General features: G+C 43.9%; 1 protein-coding gene across 3 annotated transcripts in view; it reads left to right on the forward strand.

Moving 5' to 3' along the window:
- nf1a (neurofibromin 1a) overlaps nt 1-15,201 on the forward strand; it is a 64,434-nt gene that overhangs the window by 6,403 nt on the left and 42,830 nt on the right. For 2 of the 3 annotated variants that reach the window (XM_041045516.1, XM_041045518.1), the window contains exons 2-21: nt 4,588-4,731; nt 6,001-6,084; nt 7,405-7,595; nt 7,722-7,828; nt 8,119-8,186; nt 8,336-8,411; nt 9,385-9,542; nt 9,652-9,825; nt 10,598-10,726; nt 10,853-10,927; nt 11,023-11,154; nt 11,336-11,473; nt 11,567-11,680; nt 12,199-12,278; nt 12,453-12,576; nt 12,810-13,056; nt 13,335-13,408; nt 13,638-13,721; nt 14,139-14,522; nt 14,868-15,007. In XM_041045516.1, the coding sequence (XP_040901450.1) occupies nt 4,588-4,731; nt 6,001-6,084; nt 7,405-7,595; nt 7,722-7,828; nt 8,119-8,186; nt 8,336-8,411; nt 9,385-9,542; nt 9,652-9,825; nt 10,598-10,726; nt 10,853-10,927; nt 11,023-11,154; nt 11,336-11,473; nt 11,567-11,680; nt 12,199-12,278; nt 12,453-12,576; nt 12,810-13,056; nt 13,335-13,408; nt 13,638-13,721; nt 14,139-14,522; nt 14,868-15,007 (2,723 nt within the window). The remainder of the gene's footprint in view (nt 1-4,587; nt 4,732-6,000; nt 6,085-7,404; nt 7,596-7,721; nt 7,829-8,118; nt 8,187-8,335; nt 8,412-9,384; nt 9,543-9,651; nt 9,826-10,597; nt 10,727-10,852; nt 10,928-11,022; nt 11,155-11,335; nt 11,474-11,566; nt 11,681-12,198; nt 12,279-12,452; nt 12,577-12,809; nt 13,057-13,334; nt 13,409-13,637; nt 13,722-14,138; nt 14,523-14,867; nt 15,008-15,201) is intronic. The other variant, XM_041045517.1, reaches the window with a different exon arrangement.

Here is a 15,201-nt window from a genome sequence, read left to right on the forward strand (position 1 = left end):
AGAAATGTAGACGGTTGATCTATAACATACTGCACATAGATTGTTGTGTAATGCTTGTCCCAGTATTACTAGACCTGTCAATAAATACAACACAGCGTTAGAACAAATTACCGGTTTAAAAGTTTAAAATGTTGTGGCTGAATGGTATAAATACAGTATACATACAGTACATGTATTTATATGTATTGTACATGCATGATTGGTGGATGGGAGTGACAGCAGTGGAGATTTCCACATCTCACTGTCTTCATATTACCCAGCTCCACCACAAGCATGACTTGTTTTTTAATCTCAGACTTTTGCACAAATGCATTGCGTGCCCCAGACAGGTGTCATGTTTGTCTTTCAGCTGTCACTGTCTGCATTTTAATACATAGGCAGATGTACATGTAACCTTAAGTTTAGGCAAACCGCCCCGGGGCAGGTACAGTCAGTGAGCAGTTTGTGATGAACACCTAGCTAACACTAATCTTATCTAGTGGTTCTGTAATAAATCCTTCATGAAGGTCCTGATTTTCAGTTTGTGCTGAAATAGTTATAGGGAGGTGTTGATTCAACTGTATGATAATATTAGAGGGTGTAGTTTGTGGTTGTGATGCTCTGCCCATTTCACGTTGAATATATGTACACACCTGTAACTATCAGCAGACTAATGCTAACTTTTAATGATTAGCCCCTCTTAGTGTTAACTTGTTGCCCCTCTTCTCGTTGTGGTTAACTTCATGTGTGGGCTCCAGGCTGCTGGCAGACACAACATACCTGGGCCAATTACAGATGAATGAGGAACTTTGCAGTGGAAAACGTTGCATTGCTCCACCTGTATGAGATGGACCTTTGCTACATGTTTCCACAGATTCTGTCCTCAGTTATACCGAGAAGTATTTCTCTTACTTTGTCTCGGCAGCATATTAGAAACGGCTATCAGTATCAGTCAGTACAGTTGAACTGCTGAATCAACGCCTTTCTAAAACAGTGTCATCACAAACTGAGCATTAGAGCCTTCATGAAGGAGGATTTACTACACAACTGTTGAATTGGACTGACTTAGTTCGACCTAGGTGGACCTTATAAAGCGCACACTGAGTGTGTGTGTGTGTGACCTTTAGAGGAATGGCTTGGCCTGGCTATGTGAAACAAAGAGCCCACTGACCACACTGTGCTGAACGAGGCTGCAGACAGAGACATGGCCTGTTTTACATCGTTCATTATGTGCATGTGATGATGTGACAGTGTGCCTTCACCATACAGCCATGGGCTTATATTCACGTCCGGTCCCAAGACTTTCAATCAGGAGAGCGATTTTTAGGCCTGATGCAGGCCTTCAGCGTCCCTCTACCGTCAGTTTACAACAGAGGACTGTTGGTGAAACACAATAATTGCGATGGCTGGTTTTTATTTTCAGACAATTCATCGACCAAATGATTGATTGATCAAGCAATTTCAGATTGATAGGTCATGAAAATAATTACAAGTTCAAGCCCTGATTGGGTCTGTCACAGTAACGGCTTTTGGATGATATATTGTCCCAGAAATAAATGCGATTAACAATATAATAATTTTTTTTAATATTATTTCAAGACCATTTATGCCACTGATATGATAACATAATAGCATAATAATGCAAGTACACCCTTTCATAAAGCGACGAACTTCTAATTCTTAAGAATATTCAGACATTGGAATTGTAAGATTGGATTTTTTGAGCATCGCAAGACTCTCAAAAATGTGTTTCTGCAGCATAATGATAATAATGATAATAATAATTGTAATAATAATAATCTCTACAATAACAATAGGTTCCTAGCATTCTCATAGCTTGGGCCCTAATAATAATAATTAAAGCTTTAAGCAGCGTTTAATGAGCCCTTGCACTTCAAGCCTGTAGGGGGAGTGGCAGCCATGGTGTCACAGTTTGCATGATGGTCCAATGCAGAACCTATGAGTGAAACATAACTTAATGTATCCACCAGCTGCATGTTTGTATCATGCATGAAAGCAGACATGTGCACAGATAGACCCTAAAAGTGTCATGGCAATGCAGCATCTGTCCCCCATTCCCAGATTTTTCTGCTTTTTCTCTCCCTTGTATTTCTTCGTTTTTGTCTGTCTGTCAGTCAGTCATAGATGGACATAGATTTCCAATTTCCTCCTCCCATGTGCACCTGTTGCCAGTCCACTCACCACCTCCAGCTGAAGCCAGCAGTATTTAAACCCCGGTCCTTCGCTCCTCTCTTAGCCAGATCGTTCCATACTCCTCTGCAGTATTACGTTTGGCCAACTCTTTGGGTGGAAATATTTTCCTTTTGTTGTTTTGATCCTGGCTAACTCTTTGTGTAACTGTGCGTCAGGTTCATGTCTCGCTCACTTTCTGGTCTGCTGGAGATTCAGACCTCCGGCTGCTTCTCTCTGTCGGTGTGACATTCAGCATGTCGCTCAGGTCTCTCTGAGCCACACCCACTCTGGACCCCCCCCTCTGCTGTCTCACCTCAGGACATTGTCTCAGCAAGCACCACTTCACCAGCTTTCTCTTGCCTCTGCTGGAGCCGCTCCTGATGAGTCCTACGTCAGTGTTGCTCTTCTTAACACTTTCTCTATTGCCAGTAAGACAATTCTCCTCAAACACGTATTTAAGGGAGAGTATGGACTTTCTGTACTTCACTGAAACCTCTGAGGGTGCATCTGAAATTCTTCTTATTACTGAGGTTATACAACAGGTTTTTGGACCCACACATAGAGCAGGGCATACTCTGGACTTATGGTCTAACTGCTGATAATGTTCACTTGGAGGATTTCCTTGTCAGTAATCATATGTTTTTTTTTTTTTTTTTGTGTTTATGATTCTTGTAATTTGAATTTCAGTTTCCCCTTAAAACACTTGTCTCAGTTTGAATGAAATGGTGAAGGATCCCCTCATTTAATCAAACAAAAAGAAAAGAAAGATTTCTCTTCAGGACCATAAGCCAAAGATATCAGCAGATATTCTGCCATCATCAAACCATCACACCATTTGGTGTTTCTGGTTCCACAATCCTGAACTTTCTTTCGAGGACATCACTAAATTGTTGCAGAAAACTAAGCCTTCACCTGGCTCCTTCACCTGAGTGTGTATGGCTCCTTTAAATCAGGTTTTCATACCTGCAGAAGTATTGGTGTTATTGGATCTCATCTTTGCTTTTGACACTGTTGGTCATGGTATTCTGTTAAACAGGCTAAACCAGTTGATGGGTATTTCCGGGACTGCCTTGGATTGGTTCTCATCCTGTCTTGCTGATAGGGGGTTTTCGGTCTCTGTGGGTCTGTTCATGTCAAACGCAAGGCCTCTGTCATGTGGTGTCCCACAAGGTTCTTTTCTGGGTCCCATGTTATTCTCTTTATGTAGATTATTAGCTGTATAGAGGTATCTCTTATCATCTTTTGTCTCTTTTAAATGAATGTTTGGATGCCATCAAGATTTGGGTGACTGATAACTGCCTTCAGTTAAATGCAAAGAAGACTGAAGCTCTTCTAACTAATCCTGAAAATATAATTCCAAACGCAAGCAGTATACAGGGCCCTTTAGTTTTTGTGTTCAGCATAACCTGTGGAATTTAGGTGTCATCTTTGATCAGTCCCTGTCTAATAATCATGTCAGCCAGTGTATGTGCTCTTGTTTTTAACAATTCAGGAACAGTGCAAAGTTGAAATCTGTGGTGACCAAAGTTGAGATGGAGATGAATCCTTACAACTTCACTCGTTTAGATTACTGTAACACTGTCTTACCTGTTTGAATCAAACCTCTTTGAAAGGTCTCCAAACTCTCCAAATTGCATCCGTTTGAAACAACACATCACACCGCCAATCTTATCCTCTTTGCACAGACTCCCAATTAAATTCTCTATCCCTGTTTAGATACTGCTGCTCACCTTTAGAGCCTTGGATGGTCAAGCACCCCAGTATATTCCTGTCCTCCTCCTCCTTTATACAGCCAATCAGGCTCTTAGGTCCGCTGACCAGAAAAGACTGGCTGTCCTTCAAACCCACTATAAACCCAATATCCTTGCAATCCCTAGACTCTTGGGTTCTTGGTTAGCTTGTCTGAATAGCTGCTCCAGTTTTATTTTCTGTACTTGTTTGTTTCTTTACTCATTTATTTGTTGTTGCTTTATATTGTTTTTAATATAGTTTTTTTTTATTATGTTAAGCACTTTGTATATAATCTTTACTTAATAATTGAGACTGAAAAATAATCGTATTTTATTGTTTATTTTCCACTTTGTATCATCACTTCCTGTGGCTTCACAGAAATACTGTGAAATACTGAATCTTTTTATTGCCATGTGAGCAATCAGTAATTTTAAATGTATTCTCTGGTGCAGCACAGTGTATCCTACAATAAGGTGAAGCCACCAACTTTGATCTCTTTGATGAGTTTATAAAATAAGTTTTGGACATGTGGAGTATGATCTGATGTGAATGCTACAACACTGTCCAACACAGTGTTGTGTTATGTAACGTAATGATGAATTGACTTGAATGTAACGTAATATAATCCCATGAGCCGAACAGTGTGCTGACTGGATCCCCACCCTCTCTTGTCTTTTCCTTCAGCTTCCCATTAAAGTTGTTCACCAGAACACCCACACCAAAGTCAGCACCGAGCACAACAAGGAATGTCTGATCAACATCTCCAAGTACAAGTTCTCCCTCGTCATCAGTGGCCTCACCACCATCCTCAAAAATGTCAACAACATGGTGAGTGGGCTTCTTCCTCTTCTGTGCCTCTTCTGTTTGAGCAGAGGTCAGAGGACAGACTCTGTAGTTTAGTCATTGTTGAAAGACTTGCTGGTTGCTGGTTGCTCATTCCTCCTCTTCATACTGTTAGTGAAGTGATACCTTCCTAGTATGAACATTTTTATTGGACTTTATTATTTGTGAACCAAAGAGGAAAATCCACAGATGTGTACCATGATCCACAAATATTTCACTATCCACAACTTTTAGGGCCCGAGCACGAACTGCTGCGAGGATACTCTTGGAACTGCTATATTTATTGTTAGGACCTAAGCACAGAATGAATTCCCTATTGTAATCCTAAGGATTATTATTATCATTATTATTACTGTTATTGTTAGGGCCTGGGCATGGTGTGGTGTGAAGACCCTATTGTAATCCGAAGGATTATTAGTAGGGCCCCAGCACAGGGGGTGCCAGGGCTGGAATAAACCCATAGTTTTAGTAGATATCATTATTATTATTATTATTATTACTTTAAAGGTCCAAGCCTGAGGGGTCCGCTGACATAGGAACCCTATTGTAATCCCTCAGATTTTTACGGGTCGAAACCCAAGGGGGATGGGGTCCGCGCATGCAAAGCAGCGTTGCCCACAAACTGACAGGAGATGATCCTCAAATGTGCAAAACCCATTTCACACGTACAAATGCAGCCACAAACGCTGAAGTGTTTACAGAGTAAGTTATGTATATTTGCAGATCCATATACATAACTCCATATTTTTGTGCATGTGATTTTACACAACATAAATAAAGACATACGTTTGTGTACAGTGAAACTTTTATGGATTGTCTTCTGTAGGTTAAAAATAATAAAGTCCAATACAAAATACACTATTTGGACTTTTTACTGAGAGCATTTCTGTTTTTGTTTGCATACACAAGGGGGGGTCAGAATATTAGGAACACCTCAAAATAGAATGCAGTCTTTTAAAACAGCATCGCTAGCTTAATGTTAAAGCATAGAAATGAACTAACAACAGAAGAATGGGAAAAGGAAGTTGGTGAAGAGATTAGGGATGATACAATGCCTATAAAAAGTAGCCCCCCCCCCCAAGGGTGGGAATTCAGAGTCTGGGACACATTGATCTAATTTAGACAATTCTTCTAATTCCTGGAGAGTAACTGGTCCAAAGAGGTGTGATCCACATAAAGACATTAGCTGTCCTGATGCTGTGTCCCAGTGTGCAGATGCTGTCAGTAACATTTGAACTGTGATTGTTTTCACAGCGGATATTTGGAGAAGCCTCTGAGAAGAACCTCTACCTCTCCCAGCTCATCATCCTGGACACACTGGAGAAGTGCCTGGCTGGGGTGAGTGTCCCCCCTGTTCTTAAAGAGATTTTGGATATGACCTGATCTCGTCTCAGTGATGACCTGTGATCCACACCTTCGTGATGAGTTTTTTGTGTTGGGAGCAGGCTGTTATGTCCCATCTATGTGCAGGATGTGAAATCAGATCCTGACAACGCATCTATCCTGCTGCGTTGTGCTCACCCAGGCACAAACCTCTGTTAATGTACTTATCCTCCTTCAGTCATGCTCTCCTTGTTTCTGGGAGGTTGCTCTGTAAACCAGCAGGTCCAGATTACATTTTCAGGTGTTTGGTGGTTGTCTAGCCCCTAATGGGAACTGCTCTTAGCTTCCTGTATGGGTTTTTGTCATTAGCATTCACAGTCAGATGGAAGCCAGGTACCTGTCGGTATTGGTGGTTAACATTGTGCTTGTGGATTGTAATAGGTCCTACTGCTCTTCCATTTCTGTATCATGTCCAAACATTGTTCCAGTCTCCATCTGTGATCATCAGGGCTGGGCGATATTGTTGAAACCACTGTCACAGCACTAATAATAGACTTCGGGGTACAAAGCCAGCTTACAGGATTTATACCACTTGTATTGATTTACAATTAATACATACATCCACCTGTGACTGGATCACCAGAGATGCAGGTTAATGTCAGGCCTGAACACGGCCTAAAGTTCTCAGGAAATGTGGCTGAGGATCTCAGAACACTTGGGAGAAAGACAGTGTTGTTTGAACTGAATGATCCTTAAGTGACAGCACATGATGAGGGAAGAGACTAAAAGACATCAGGACATCATACGTACTGAGGACTCAGTATGGACTAATACATACTGAGTTCTAGTGTAACCAGTGTAAACTGGTAATTTAGCTTGGAGCACTGAGCGTTGTTGCTATGGTTACTATGGCTGTACCCACCAGCTTTTTGTGGCTGATTGGAACCTTATCTTGTTAACCTGTTAAGATACCTTGAGATTAGTCAAGTTTATCTTGATTTAGAAGGGTAGTTAAACTCATGACTTATAGTAGAAACATTGGATTTTATCATAACAATGGAATGTAGCTTGGCAGCGCCTGGCCCACACGTGTTCTGCTCAGTCAGGTCAGTGTGGTTATTTTAGGTGTTGTGATGGAGGATTTGTGCGGGCTCCTGGCAGCCTGTGAGAAAATGCAGAAATTGCGAGGGCCATGGTTTTTGTCACATTGCATCAGTGGCCATTCAGTAACACGTCGTGTTGACCTGTTCCTCGTTCTGAGCCCCGCCCCCTCAATGAAACACACCAAGGCCTTTGTCCTGAATGTCTTCCTCCTCTCTGTTGTGTCCCCCTCAGCAATCTAAGGACTGCTTGCGTCTGGATGAGACCATGCTGGTCAAACAGCTGCTGCCGGAGATCTGCCATTTCATCTATACGTACCGTGAGGGCCACCAACACGCTGCTGAGCTCCGGGCCTCGGCCTCAGCCGTCCTCTTCTCTCTGAGCTGCAACAACTTCAACGCTGTCTTCAGCCGCATCTCCACAAGGTAGCTACCGTAAATGAATTTTACACATCACAGAGAGGGATTTACAAATGACTGAGTTCATTTCTCAGTCTGTTTAACTGCATCCAGAGCGGCAGGATTCACGTGTGCTCGTTTGTGTCTCGTCAGGCTCCAGGAGCTGACGGTGTGCTCCGAGGACAACGTGGATGTTCACGACATAGAGCTGATGCAGTACATCAACGTGGACTGCTCCAAGCTGAAGAGGCTGCTACAAGGTTCACTGCTGATGTTCTTACGGGTTTACATTAACAGGCTCAGACCTTCTGAAAGGAAACCGTGCTCTTTGGTGGTTTCAGCCACACATTTCAGATGTAACGGGGCTTTCCCGATCAGAATTCCGCTAGGCTGTAACGATGCTGGGTGAACAGAGCCATCCATTGTTAGGGTCAGGTAAAGAATTAGGTCAGTACTGATCTGTTAGATGTGGAAGAAATGATAAAGACACAGAGATGGAGGTTGAACCACGGTTTGTGATGTGATTCTAATGTTGTTTGTTGTCTTTCAGAAACTGTACTGAAGTTCAGAGCTCTGAGGAAACCCGCCCAGCTCGCTGTCATCAACAGTTTAGAGAAGGTGCTTGTTCTGCTGGACTGATTCTGTCCCACGCTGGAGTAGCTAACATTTGAATAGCTCTTACCACGCTCTGACTTGTGTGTAGAAGTGTACAGTCTCCACAGCTTTACGTGCATACGTGTTCTACTCGTGCTGTTCTCTCTTTGCAGGCGTTTTGGAACTGGGTGGAGAATTACCCGGATGAGTTCACCATGCTCTACCAGAGACCGCAGACAGATATGGCAGGTGTGAACTGAGACAAACCAATTCAGCCATGCTTACATTTGATTGGTTTCTTTGAATATAGATTTATCAAATCTGCCCATGGGTTGGGTTGATTTGATTTGATTAAATAGTAAATAGATGGTATATGGATTAAAATAAATGGTAAATACATTTTTATTGTCTCATTTTATACAGTGCAGGCCATAAGTATTTGGACAGTTCCACTTTTGTTGGTTTCAGGCTCTGAGCTTCAGCATGTTCAGTCTGTGGATAATACATCAAAGTACAAAGTAGATTCACATCAATGCAGAAAGAACTATGTGGGAGATACAGGGCTTTGAACACACAGTGCCAACATTGCAAGGGTTCAGAAGTAATTGGACACTTGGCTACTACGTGTTTCGTCTGGCAGCTGTGTGTCGTTTCATTAGTTCATGCACAGAGAGCTCACACGTGGCTCAGAGTTGGCTGAGAGCTGCCATTTAGATTGAGGTAAAGTTGTGTGTTCTTAAAAAAAGCTGGTGTACACAGGAAAACTAGAAAACGTCAACGTTTTACACACAGCATGGATGTAGGTGAGCTTCATGATTCACCACAACATGCAAACCCCTGGTCAGGCTGCAAGTTCACAAAAAAAAAAACCACATAAAGAAACCAGGAGAGTTGTAGAACACCGTGCTATGAACTGATGAAACAAAAATCAGCCTCTCATCTGTCAAACATGGCGCTGGTTCTGTTATGGCTTGGACATATATACGGCTGCCAGTGGAGCTGGTGCATTGGCATTAATTGGTGATGATGATGAATGATGAAAGTGACTGTGTTAAAGGTCAGAACCTGAAGAACATCAATGTATGTATAACTGTCCAAACAGTTACAATCTAGACTACGATAGTCAGCTGTTCAGGTTTCCTGTCGCTTAATGGATACTCCACAGGACAAGTGTTGAAAGTGAAGTTGCTGTCATCAACTGTGTGTGTGTGTGTGTGTTCAGAAGCCGCAGAGAAGTTGTTTGATCTGGTGGACAGCTTTGCAGAGAGCGCCAAGAGGAAGGCAGCTGTGTGGCCACTGCAGATCATCCTCCTCATCCTTTGTCCAGAGATCACACACACCATCTCCAAAGACACTGTGGAAGACAGCAAGGCCAACAAGGTGGGAGGAAAGAACAAGCGCGCACACACACACACACACACACACAGAGACAGAGCAGAGACTGACTCTAGCACTCACACACTTCCTTCCTGTCCCGTTATGTCCACAGAAGCTGTTTTTGGACAGTTTGCGGAAAGCTTTAGCGGGCCAGGGTGGCAGCAAGCAGTTGATGGAGAGTGCTGCCATCGCCTGTGTCAAACTGTGTAAAGCCTCCACCTACATCAACTGGGAGGATCATTCCACCATTTTCCTCCTGGTCCAGTCCATCGTCATGGATCTCAAGGTCTGACCAGTTATTGAAAGTGGACTTTTCTCTCTTCGTGTTGTGTTTTTCTTTTCCAGTTTTCCCTCTTCGTATCTACTTTGTTGACAGCAGTTAGAAAACCCAGTAATCTGAAAAAGGTTGAAATTCCCTGTAACTCTGCTCCTTCAGTTACATTCATTCTCTGAGGGAAGCTAAAGAAACTCGCAGATCTGAACAGGGTGTGAACTACTGTAGGATTAGTTAGAAAAATTCACTAAAAGAAGGAGTGCGCTGTGAGTGAGCGAGTGGTTAAATGGTTAAATGTACAGCAGGTGATTAGACGCCAGTCCCAGAAATGCTAGCAACCGGAAATGACACATACGCTTATCATTTTTAGTGCAGTTTCTTATTAGCCAACGTATGAGCTGGTGCTGATAGCACTAAATCTGTTCTAGGCCAATATCAGCTCAGATACAAGTCTGAAATGTTACTCCTATGATCTGTTGGAGTTTGGTATGGAGCTGGCTGAGGAAACTGTGACGGGAGGCAGAGCTTTCTTTCTCAAACACATTGAGAAAGAACTCTAGTACAAAGGTTACAGAAAGGTGCGTTCAAGGACTCACACCAAAGAAAGTCAATAATGCGCCAAAATCCACTCCCAGAATTTATTACTCTGAATACTCCTACAGCTGAATGTACCAATGGTCCCCAGTGATTCATCTCTATGAGCGTATTTTGTAACTAGTTAGGAGTGTATCCTGCCAAACCTGAATGACCTGAAGTGACCTGTGGCCCCTCCCTGTCCCACCAGGCTCTGTTGTTCAACCCAGCCAAACCCTTCTGGAGGGGGGCGGGCAGCCAGAACGCTGACGTGGAGCTCATGATGGACTGCTTTGTCTCCTGTTTCCGCATCAATCCTCGCAACAACCAGCACTTTAAGGTGAACTGAAAAGAAGCGATGTTGATTTGTTGTTTGTAGTGTTTCCCATAGCGAACAGCACAGAGCTTGTGTGTCCTATCAGCAGTTCTGTGTAATTCTCATGAGTGTTTCCTCTCTGCCCTGAAGGTCTGTTTGGCCTCCTCCTCCCCTCCCACCTTTCACTTTGTCCTGGTCAACTCGTTGCACAGAATAATCACCAACGTAAGTCAGCAGAACTTCTTCACACATCTCTGATGATAAAATACTTGATGTCTTATTTCTCTAATCATTTCTTGTCCCGCGTTGTCTCCTTTCAGTCCCATCTGGACTGGTGGCCCAAGATCGATGCAGTGTACTGCTACTCTGGAGAGCTTCGCTTAATGTTCTCAGATACCCTCAACCGGGTGACCCAAGGTGTCAGCACCCACCCTCCAATACGCATGACACCGGTGAGAGGACAGCAACATGCTACATCACTTAATGATATAAAACATGCCAGATCATACTCAGGAGTGAGGTTTGGGACAGAGGGATGATGAACTAACAAAACTCTTTAGCTCCTAAATCGAAGACTTTGGAGAATAGATTTAAAAAGTATCCTAACCAGTGCCCCCCACTGCCTTCCTACAGAGTTTGACCTTCAAAGGGAAGATGAGCACCAGCCTTAAGTTCAAAGAGAAAGCCACAGACCTGGACACTCGAAGTTACAAGTGCCTCCTTCTTGCTCTGGTCAAACTCATCCACGCTGACCCCAAACTCATGTTGCATGTGAGTGTTCTTTCATTTCAGCTCTATTTCTTACAACTGGAATGACAGAAAAGTTGTTGATGTTTAACTTGTGTTTGCGTTGTTGTGTGTTAGAACCCAGTGAAACAAGCTCCAGAGATGCAGAGCAGCACAGCAGAGCTCATCACTGGCCTGGTGCAGCTAGTGGCTCTAAGCAACACCACCCAGCTCTCACAAGAAGCCATGGAGGTCAGAGGCCAAACCCACCGCCGATGTTTCTCAGTTTGTGGCACAGGACAGGGGAACTCTGACTGGAAGAAAACAAATCAAAACAGATTTCACTTAACATTATGGACATAAAGAATATCACTGTACTATTTAGACATCATAGGGGAAACAAAGAAGGGTACAAATTGAAGGAGTACAGGCCAAGATGTCCCGACTTTTCATTCAAAGCTTCCTGCAGATGTTTCACAATAAAAGACTACCAAGAATGGGAGAAATTATCCCTGATAAATCGCTGGAATGCTTTTATTGTGAAACAACTGTCCAGGAAGTTTTCAGTTCACCGTTAAGTTTCATTGAGCTTAACAGTAATTGAGCGGTTGAGATAAATAAGTTCATACATTATATATGTGGGACATTATACTGATGAAAAACTCGAACCTTTCATTTTTGTTGTTCTTTACCATAAACCTGTTGTTTAGTGTCAAACCTCTGCTGACAAAGCTTTATTTGTGTCTCCTCTTACTGCTGTCTGTTTCCAGGCTCTGTTAGTTCTACACCAGCCAGAGACCATAGAGCTGTGGAATCCAGATGCCCCCATAGAGACATTTTGGGACATCAGGTACTCAACAGTCTTCTCATCTTTCCATAAAAAACAAGGGGGGGGGGGGGGTCTAATCAGCAGTCATACCCATGGAGACACAGTTGTCTGCTGTGACTGGTTTGAGTGACATCTCGCCTTTCTTTAATTTTTTTTTTTTTTTGATGACTTCTCATTCTTTGCTTGTTCCTTCAGTTCACAGGTGCTTTTCCTTATCTGTCGTAAGCTGATTTCCCAGCAGATGGTTAATGGGACAGAGGTTCTGAAGTGGTTAAGGGAGATCCTCATCTGCAGGAACAAGTTTCTGCTCAAGAACAAGGTGCGGTGCCATCTCACAACAGTGTCAACAGGTGGACAAAGTCAACTAAAAGACAAGAGTTAATGACAGAGTAGTCACCAGTGTAACAGTAAATGATGTGGTCTCTCTTTGTCAGTGAATACTCAGTGGTATAGTTTCACCTGCCCCCTGAGCAGCGCAGTCCTTGTGGATTGTGTTGTGATGGCTTCGGTGATGTGTGTGTAAACTGTGTGTTTGGTCCTCGATCGCTGCAGGAGTGTGCCACTATGGGTGGTGGGATCCCCATCTGCCGGCAGGCGCAGACAAAGCTGGAGGTGTGTCTCTACAAGTTCCTGTGGAGTCCGGACACTGAGGCGGTGCTGGTGGCCATGTCGTGTTTCCGCCACCTCTGTGAGGAGGCTGACATCCGCAGCGCCGCTGACGAGGTGCCCGTCCAGAACATCCTGCCCAACTACGCCACCTTCAGCGAACTGGCCTCTGTCAGCAACATGATGGGAACAGGTCAGTACTGCTTGTTCCAAGGGCCCAAAGAGGGACATCCTCATCCACCAAAATCATGCCTCCAAACCCCTACATTATGAATATCAGCTAGATAGATGAATGTTGTGCAAATAAAAAGCATGGTGTACTGTTAAATCTGTGTCTAAGGGTCTCCCAGTTCCCAGTTGTTCCACTGAGCAGAATGGGATGCCTTCCTCCAGAGAAAGAGAAGAAGTAAACAAAAGTACAAATTCTAGACGTTAGCATTTCTATTTACAGTGTGGTTCTTGTTTCCTCAGGCCGATCTACCTTGCAGAAGAGGGTGATGGCCTTGTTAAGGAGGATAGAGCACCCCACACCGGGAAACATTGAGGTAAGATTCAGTCCAAATTCCAGTGGGTGTTACTGTCTTCTTTAAATGAATCCCCTTGGACATGGCATGGTATCAGTCTTCACCTTTTTCATGTAGCAAACACTATGATTGAAACCCATACACTTCCATGTGTATCATATCGGGTTAGCATTGTTCACTGCATAGTTTTCTTTTATCTCTGTTTGTGCTCTGTTGTTAATCTGCATTTGTTTGTTGTTTCCAACTTCAGGCGTGGGAGGACACACATTCTAAATGGGACCAGGCCACCAAACAGATTCTTAACTTTCCCAAAAACAAGGCTGATGATGGGCAGGTAAGGATGCTACACAAGGGATATGTGGACTGGACTTCATGGACAGAGATGAAGTCCAGTCCACAAACAGTGCTGGACAGGTTTAGTGTAGATGTTACACTGACTGGCCAGGTGGGGGTGCTGTCACATAAAGCCCAGAGAAACATTAGTTTACTCATTTCATGTCTTTTGAATCTGAAGCACAGAATGATTTTTCCCATCACGGTCCATGGCGGGGGAAAACGATTGCAAAGCCCGCACCACAGGTACAAATCTGTATCTGTAAATTCAGCGGATCAAATTACACCAAAATTTGGTGCACATGCTCTGGGGTCAAGTGCTAACCTAGATCTGAGGTGCTGTATAGATTGGGGAAAGTGGACATGGCCTGTTGATCAATATCTGCCGTCTTATGCTGTTGTGTGTCCCCCCCTACAGCAGGAGTGGATCAACATGACCGGCTTCCTCTGTGCTCTGGGGGGTGTGTGTCTCCAGCAGCGCAGCACCCCCGGCCCGGCCACCTACAGCCCGCCTATGGGCCCCAGTAGCGAGCGCAAACCCTCCATGATCTCCATGGGTGACGTATCCAACCCCATGGCCTCGGCCTCGTCCTGCTCCTCGTCGGCCTCCAGTGAGACGCCCGTCAGCCGCTTCCTGGACCGGCTCCTGGCCCTGCTCGTATGCGGCCACGACAGAGTGGGCCTACATGTTCGCACTAATGTTAAAGACCTGCTGGGGCTGGAGCTCAGCCCCGCTCTCTACCCCATGCTCTTCAACAAGCTGAGGAACAGCATTGGCAAGTTCTTTGACACACAGGGACCGGTGAGTGCAACTGTGGCTGTTTGTAATCATGTGACAGTCTGGCTTGTACCAGCGTGGTGCAAAAACAATGGCCCCGATGAGTGTAGTCAGTTTAAGACACTGTTGAAGGGCAGATATCTCCTCCATCCCAAATCTGTTTGGACTGGGCCATTGGAGAAAACACATAAGTTGTATAATTTATAATCCATAAAGGACACATCTTTGATAAATCTCTGATCTTGGTACTTAATTAAAAAGCTGCTATATTTATTGTAATATTTAGTGTTATTTGTGGGCGTTGTTATGCGTGTGGAACCCCAGCTACGTCTCTGTCTGAAATGTACTCAGTTGTCCTCCTATTTTCAGGTTCCTATCAATGACACTAACACCCAGTTTGTGGAGCAGACCATAGCCATCATGAAGAACCTGTTAGATAACCACACAGAGGGCAGCTCTGAACACCTGGGACAGGCCAGCATCGAGACCATGATGCTCAACCTGGTCAGGTCAGGACCTTTCTTTTAGCCCAGGAACTGTCTAAATGAACTGTAGGTGTGGTTGTACTGGGCTGTTCACCGCAGGCCTTCTTCAGTTTTCTATAATGGTGGTTTTGGTGGCACCCTGTGGTGACTGGTGGGACCTTTAACTACACTGTACTGTCTGAAATGATGACAACTCTTTTCCAATTCTCTGTCTGCTC

This window comes from Toxotes jaculatrix, chromosome 9 (genome assembly GCF_017976425.1).
Source record: "Toxotes jaculatrix isolate fToxJac2 chromosome 9, fToxJac2.pri, whole genome shotgun sequence".
Taxonomy (NCBI): domain Eukaryota; kingdom Metazoa; phylum Chordata; class Actinopteri; family Toxotidae; genus Toxotes; species Toxotes jaculatrix.